Source organism: Coturnix japonica, chromosome Z (assembly GCF_001577835.2).
Source record: "Coturnix japonica isolate 7356 chromosome Z, Coturnix japonica 2.1, whole genome shotgun sequence".
NCBI classification, from domain to species: Eukaryota; Metazoa; Chordata; class Aves; order Galliformes; family Phasianidae; genus Coturnix; species Coturnix japonica.
Window position 1 is genome coordinate 55,645,120 of NC_029547.1, and position 8,195 is coordinate 55,653,314.

The window sequence follows — 8,195 nt, forward strand, 5'->3', positions numbered from 1 at the left end:
GTGAGAGCTCAGACATCACTTTACACACGGATAGTTTATCTCTGTGGAGGGATCTCCTAACGCAGCCAACTACCACACTCAGGCTCCATTACCCCCTCACCCGCTGCACGCACACCATGAGGCCCCGCCCGCCGAGGTGTCCCTGCGTGTGCCGGGCGTTTTCATTCAGGCGCGTCGCGGGCAGCCCTCGGCGGGTCCTCATTTCCGCAGCTAGGCGGCGCACAGCGGGCGGGTCGCTTCCTTTTGCGCTCGGCCGCCGCGGCAGCAGGATGGGTGAGTGCGGCTGGGCAGCGCTGCGGGCCTGGCGGGCATCGGGGCCTGGCCTTAAAGCGGGCTGGGGCTGCGGGTTCCTTCCCTTCTCTCAGAGCCCTGCTACCCGCTGAGAGCCTTGACTACGCCGTGGTTCCACGGAAGCGGAGCAGCCATTTCCCGCCGCGTGGTCGGGCTGCAGAGCTTTGGCTGGGCCTCAGCGCTGCTCTCGGGCCTCCTCGTCACCTTTGCCTCCCTGTTTCCTCCCGCAGGGAAGTGCCGTGGTCTCCGCACCGCCCGCAAGCTGCGCAGCCACCGCCGCGACCAGAAGTGGCACGACAAGCAGTACAAGAAGGCGCACCTGGGCACGGCGCTCAAGGCCAACCCGTTCGGAGGCGCGTCACACGCCAAGGGGATCGTCCTCGAGAAAGTGTGCGTGACCATGCGGGGACCGTGGGGTTGTATTAGAGCGCTATGGGACACATTGCTTGCTTATTTTGCTGGGTTAATGAGCAGCGTTTATAAAGCGAAGCAATACGTTTTTATTGACCTAACGTAGGGGTGGGCGGGTGGTGATTTTTGTTTTTTTTTCTTGAAGAGGGAAGTTATGTGTGCCGTGTCAGAGATGCCACGTGCTTGTCTGCAGGATCTGTTAGTGACTTGTAAGCTTTTTTATAACACTGCTAAGATCTCAAGGGCTTCTTTTCTTTCGTTATTTGTAGGAGACTCATTTTTATTTTTTTTTGGCGGCCTAGGGCCTAGTTAAGTTTTAGTTCTGAGTAGCCCTAAGTGCATCAGTGATACCTTTCTGTTTTGAAATATATATCCAACCTGAACTTAAAACAGGACATTAATACATTGTGGTGTAGTCTGCTAGCTCATGAAACAATTTTTTTTTTTGCTGATGTGTTTCCATGTGCTTCCATTTTAGGGGAGTAGAAGCTAAACAGCCCAACTCCGCTATCAGAAAGTGTGTGAGAGTCCAGCTCATCAAAAATGGCAAGAAAATAACTGCTTTTGTTCCCAATGATGGTTGTCTGAACTTCATTGAGGTAAGTGACACCCAGGAACTGATTAATAGTATATTGTGTGGTGAGGTAACGAAACAGAACGAATGGATTTAGCTGATGGTTAGACAAAGTTTCATGTCATTCTAAACAGTGTGTGTGTGTTTTAATGTGATAGCTGCAGAGGAAGACAGAAAGCATCAGAGATATAAGTATGGACAGGCTTGTTGTTTATAGTTTTGTAACTGTGTGTTTTTTCATTGCAGGAAAATGATGAAGTGCTGGTGGCTGGTTTTGGCCGGAAGGGTCACGCCGTTGGTGACATTCCTGGAGTCCGCTTCAAGGTTGTCAAAGTAGCCAATGTTTCTCTGCTGGCCTTGTACAAGGGCAAGAAAGAAAGACCAAGATCATAAGTTTCTACTCACTTGCCAAGAATATCAATAAAACTTTTGATTGGAAAAGTTTCTGTCTCATGATTTAAGATTTAGAGCATTTTTTTAATGTGTTTGCAAGCAATGGGTCTCACGGAGGTGGGGTACACTGCCCTTTTACCGCAATAGGTTTTTCCTTATGTAACACATGCTTTGCTGTTGAACGAAAGAAGAAAGCCAGTGTGTCTTTATAACCAGCATGTTAGCTGAAAAGTTCCCAAGTTTACTCCACAGCAGCCATTTGTCTGGAAATTCAGAGTTTCACTTAATAGTTGAAAATTATTTAGCACTTTAGGGTCTGCCTTCAGTTGTTAGAGCCTTCATGAAGGCTTCTGCTATCAGGATGGAGCAATAGATGCCTCTGAGGTCTCCGTCCCTTTGTAAGCCCTTTCTGAAAGCTGTTGAGAAGATGGTGTAAGAGGCCATGCTTTTTGCATTACTGTCTCAAAGTTTGCTGAAATGGACAAGTTCAGGTAAGTCCTGGCCAAGGTTCCAGGGCTCCCTTTGTCTGAGACACACAGGAACCAAGGTTCGAGAAATCCCTTTGTTCAAGAGATGGACAAGTCTGGGAGCTACCAAAGAGAGTTAAGGTGCTGATTAATGGCCCTAAAGTGGTCTTTTTGTGTGGGCCTATCTCAAGGAAGATGGCCGTCTCTGAATTCATATGACTCTGACCCGAGCCTTCCAACAATGTCACGAAGGCTGGGAAGAAAGAAGTAGGATAAAAAGGGCACGGACAAACCCCGAATTTAGGTTTTCTGACACCAGATGCCTCACTACGGAAACAAGAAGGTTTTCTGTCATCAGATGCCTCTCTACATGAACGCCTGCATGCTGAAGAAGATGCCTGCATGCTGAAGAACCTTTTAGGTAACTGACCTCAGATTCCTCCACCGTTGTCCTACTGCTGCCTACTGTCTCTCCTGGGATTGCTGCTCGAGACTCTGCTCCGTGAGACCTCGCTGCCCGACACTCCGCTTCTTGAGAACCACGGTGCTCTGACCGCCTGCTCTGTGCTGCACCGATCTGCTGCTTGCGGCCTGCTATTCCGCTGCTGCTCTCCCCTACGCTTATTTTGCCCCAGACCAACGTTAACAACGTGCTACGGGACGCTGCTGCATCCAGGAGGTGACTATTCCCCACTTTAACGTAATTCTTGTTCTTTTCTACCTTTTCTATCGCCCACTTTCCCATCCCCATCACCCTAATTTTGATATTCATCGCTCTCCCTTCCCCATCCCCTCAGTTGTCTATTATTTCCAATAAACTGGTCGGATCAACATTTGAATGCTCTTCTTCTTGATCTCACTCCGGGCATAACATATCAAAAGAACCTTTGCCTCACTCCTAAGTTGGAGCGAAACAGATGGTCCCATCAAACAAAGCTGCTGAATAGTCATGCTGCCATGTGAACCTCAAGTCTGAGCATGATGCTGTCAACAGCTGTCTGGGGACCTGATGCAGGCTGTGTTACAGGAGAAAGAAAAGGTCTCTTAATTTTTGCTGAATGTTGATGGAGATTGGCCAGTGATTGTGCACACCACAAGGCAATGGCTGGTGCGTTTCAGCACTGGTGACAGTGGGTCATCTGCACGTACTTGTGCATGGCATACAGGCTTTTTTCCATCACTGGTGAAATTGCATAGCTGATGGTGACTGTGTTGAAAAACTGCTTTATAGCTGGGAGTCTGCTCTATCAAATGGTGGCATTGTGCCCTTTGTAATGGTTGTAGTTTCCATGGAAATAAATAGGAGGCAGTACTTGCCAAGCAGCCTACCTATTCATTCTTAGTATTCAAATAATGGCAGTGATTCCATTTCCTAGTGTGAAGGCAGGCTGTGGCACCTGACACAATTTATCACTTAGGTCCTGAAGGGATTATTAAGGTATTTACCTAATTTCTCTGTACTCCTCAGCCCCCAGAACTTCACCCAGCTGCTTTCATGTTACATGTTATGAGTTAGTCTGACTTGAACAAGTTTTGCTGATTTGAAGATACTGTTTTCTTTCACTGCATTCCAGTTGTTATCTGTTGTCGTTTAACTACTGTCATACTGACTTAAATATATCTTTGAATAATACTTTTTGCTTTCCTCTGCCACATCAAAAAACAATCTTCTAAATAGTTGGGGTTTTTTTGTTTGTTTTGCAATCTTGGGTTGGTTGGTTTGGCTTCCCAGAGGTCTCTACACCACTGTCAAAACACTGAAGCTTCTACCACTTAATATTTTCAACCATTTTTTCTCTGTATTGTCCAGTTTTTCAATATCACATTAAAAAATGGATGTTATAAGACATATAACATAGAATTATAGATGATAAGAGGTCTAAATGTTCCTCCATGTCAGACTTAACCACTGCCAAATCTTCCTCACTGTCAGTATCTGCACTCTTTTTACCTCAAGTTTGGCCCTTTGAAATTACATTTTACATAGAGCTTGCGGTGGAGCAGTAGGTTCTCAGTTTCATGCTAGGGCTATCTTATGCAACAAAACCCAGAAATATCTAAATGACTGAAGTTATGAGTGTAAACAATTCCCTCGTTAATATCGTGGTTCATTTGTGTGTTCATCCACAGGGCTCTGCTTCAATCATTCACCAATTTATAAGGAAAAGGAATAAAATTTAAGAGCAGCCTGAGAATCTCTGCCACTTATTGTCTTGTAGCTTAATTGTCTAGTTAGTTGCGAGGTTTGGATTCAGATTTTTTGCTCAGATCAGGCACGGAGGCAGCGCTGAACTTTGTTTTTCCATAGCCTTCCTAATGCTGTAACTGCTGTTCCTACTGGAAATTTTTTTATCTGCATCCCCTTCCCAACTTCAGGAAAGCTGCTGTCTGTGATTCCAGAATTAAGACTCCCTTGGCTGCAACCTGACTCAGATTTTCAGACCTTAACTTCAGAGGCACAGAGGTCTTTGGTGCAAAGAAACACGAAGCTGAGAAGACCAGGGCCATGATGAGTGGCGAAGACACAACAGAGCAATACAGAAGAGGGATGAGTCTGCATTTATCCATGATATGCAGACCATGGATAAATGCATATCAAACCAAGCACAGGTAAACAGAGAAATCATAAACAATTACACACAAAATGGACCAGCTAAAATGCTTCCTTATATATATATAATTTTATTTTTTTTTCAGGTGATCCTTGATTACAGTAAGATTAGAAGCTGCTGGCTTAGCAGACCAGCCACTGCGCTCAAGTCTGTGATTCACAGCTTGCAGACCTGACAGCAGTTCTAGTGGAAGAGGCAGGTCCCTGTCAGTCAGTTTAATCAACAAATCAGTCTCACGTACACAAATAATGTTATCCTGCACCACTGCTAGAGTTACATTACTTCACCCAAGTTCATCACCAGCAAACTGAGTCTTACCGTTCCTACTGTGATTTGCTTTTCTTGCTTAGCAAAAAAATATATATATCTCAGAAAGGATTTCAGTAAAAAACAAAACAAAACAAGGAATTATACTGCAGCTATCAAAGAGGTGTGTTAAAAACGTTGTGGTTCATATTCTTTTCAAGTTCTGAAGACAACCTGACAACAGAGGAAACGAGGGTTTAGCGGGGATAAACGGGGCTGTTTCTGAAGGTAGAGCAGTGTCGTGAGGTCATTTCACCACTAGATGTTGCTGTAAGCACGATGAGGGGAGAAGCTGGAGCACAAAAGACGTAAACCAAACAGTTGTTCATGCGCACTTCGACAGCAGAAGTCTTCAAAGTGGAAAAGTTAGCTTTTGACTGATTTGGCGAGTTTCCATTAGAAATGAGGCATTTAATGCCATATTGTTTTTATGTGCCCAATGGGAGGATAGATGCCATACAGAAACACCAGAGCTTACGGCGTGAATTCATTGCATATCTTGTTAAAACAAAACAGTAAAAGAATACAGAAGATCACTACTACACTGAGCTAATGAATGTTTTACAGGCCTGGTTAAATTAGACCTTTTGTTTGTTTGTTTTTTGCAAAGATAACATTATGTAATATTAGCTGCAAGAAGTGAGCAAACACAGTACTGGGAGCAGAAGCAAAGCACTAAGTTATTAAATCAAGTTGCACATTTTGAGCTGCGTGTTGTGGCTGGCTTTATAAACATGTTTAGCACATCAGGTCAGAATTTGGGCTCCTGGAATGGCTATGGAACCTGTCAGTGCTCAAGAATAACTTCTGTTATTTGGATGCTGTATAAGAGAATACAGGGGAAAATGACTGAATACTGTGATCCTTCTCTGTCTATAGCCTAATCTCAGGCAGCACCAAAGGTTGGGAAACGAGGCACCTGAATTCTGTCTGTCTGTCTGTCTTCCTCCATCTGGCCTCTGCTGCTGGCTCATCACACATGGCTCCTGAGCCTGACAGAGCCATGGGGAAAGACATGGTCTAACCTTTCCCGACAGCATGACTTCTTCCAGTGTGCTGCACTAAAAACGATATTGAATAATAATACTGCAGGAAAACATGCTGTTTTCTAGCAGGCTGGAGAAAAAAGGTTTTCAAGGCGAGACTCTATAAAATCACTCTTTCTAAACACTTCTCTCACTTGAAGTAGAAATTCATCTTCAGTGGGTGATGGTTACAACAAGCTCTCCTGTGGTAAGTGAAAATTTGCTGTTTTTTATCAGGTACTTCAAGACACAAAGGTAACTGCTGCTGTAACACTTTCCTAACTCTTCCTGAGCACTCAGCCCAAAGCCGCACTCCTCAGGGCTACTGTCCTAGTATGCCCCTCCTCCTCTGTAATTACCCTGGCTTTCTAAATTATGAATTAACACTGCAGCTATTCAACAGGGTAGTTTTGCAGCTATGAACTTTATGTATACACTTTTTATTCTGGGTGGTACAAATTCATTGCTAAGAAACATTTTAAACTCTTTGAAACACTGAAAAAAGGCTACATGTGATTAAAAAATATACACTGATAGCACACGCTGTATTCTCTAGAAGAGAGTATTTCGGAGGAAACAATTGTAATTTACAGCTCAGGAGAAAGAGCAATTGTTTTCCTTTGTGTTAGCTCTGGAATTCTATGCAATATAAATACAGATGTCCAAACAAAGTCATTAAATTGTGCTCATAGCAACTGGCGAAAAGAAAAGAAAAGAAAAGGAAAGAAAAGGAAAGAAAAGGAAAGAAGGAAGGAAGGAGAAGGAAGGAAGGAAGGAAGGAAGGAAGGAAGGAAGGGAAGGAAGGAAGAAGGAAGGAAGGAAGGAAGGAAGGAAGGAAGGAAGGAAGGAAGGAAGGAAGGAAGGGAGGAAGGGAGGAAGGGAGGAAGGGAGGAAGGGAGGAAGGGAGGAAGGGAGGAAGGGAGGAAGGGAGGAAGGGAGGAAGGGAGGAAGGGAGGAAGGGAGGAAGGGGAAGGAGGGAAGGGAGGAAAGGGAGGAAGGGAGGAAGGGAGGAGGGAGGAAGGGAGGAAAGGAAAGGGAGGAAGGAAGGAAAGAAGAAAGAAAGAAAGAAGAAGAAAGAAAGAAAGAAAGAAAGAAAGAAAGAAAGAAAGAAAGAAAGAAAGAAAGAAAGAAAGAAAGAAAGAAAGAAAGAAAGAAAGAAAGAAAGAAAAGACACTGAAGAAGTTCTGCTGAAATTCATGGAGTTGCAACAAGAAGTGATACTGACTACTTCACCATATTCTGCTCTAATTAACTAGCACTACACTGACTGTTGTGAAAACAAGCATGTGATCTGACCCAATAAGTGCTTCTTTTAGTAACCAAAACCAAACAACAACAAACCTTCTGGCTGACCAGATGGAGGATAAATTCTAACCTGATCATTCTGACACAAATGAGGAATTATGTAGGTTGGAACTGCATTTCAAAGCAGAGCATGTTTTTTGGCTTAGCTGAACACACAGAATTCATTTTTCTTGCTGATTCTTCTAACTAAGGGCAGGTATGAGTTGGTTCCCTTAAAAGAAGACCCCAGAAGCCATGGTCCTCAACATGTCTTCCCAGATTAGCAAGGATGAATGACTGAGCAAATCAAAACCCACGTCCAGATCTAAAAGCCTTCAACAGATTTGCTAAATGAAACAACTAAATATGGTAGAAGTTAACCTGATTTTGAAATAAAACAGGATTTCTATATGTATGCAATATCTGCATCCTGTAAGTTACTGAGGCACAGATGCAAGTGGGGAGTTAGATGCCTACATCCATTCAAGCCATTAGAAGGTGGGTTGTTAAACATGATGATAGCTCACCTTAATCCCAAATGTTTAGGTTAGCCTGTATTTGTCTCTCAGTCTAAGCTTAGAGCATTTGTACTAATTAATGAATTTTTGTTTGGTGGTATTCTGGGCAAATTTCAGGGCAACATTGACTCTGGAGATGATACTGCTCTGTTCCTTAGTTGTTTATGATGTTAAAAGGTTAAGAATTGTAGCAGGGCAGGGAACTGTCAGTTTGCTTATCCACTTCATGCTTTGTATTATCATCATTGCATCCAGCTAGCTGGGAACAGGGTCAAGGCACTGCAGAGGAATTTGGAGAGGTTTTATCAGCAGGA

At 43.8% G+C, this 8,195-nt stretch overlaps 1 protein-coding gene across 1 annotated transcript; it reads left to right on the forward strand.

The window, feature by feature from the left end:
* The first annotated feature begins 101 nt into the window (after nt 1-101).
* RPS23 (ribosomal protein S23) lies at nt 102-1,717 on the forward strand. The gene is made up of 4 exons (XM_015849752.2): nt 102-273; nt 522-681; nt 1,181-1,301; nt 1,523-1,717. Exons 1-4 carry the CDS (start codon nt 117-119, stop codon nt 1,667-1,669), a joined length of 585 nt encoding a protein of 194 aa, XP_015705238.1. The 5' UTR covers nt 102-116; the 3' UTR covers nt 1,670-1,717.
* The last annotated feature ends 6,478 nt before the right edge of the window (nt 1,718-8,195 follow it).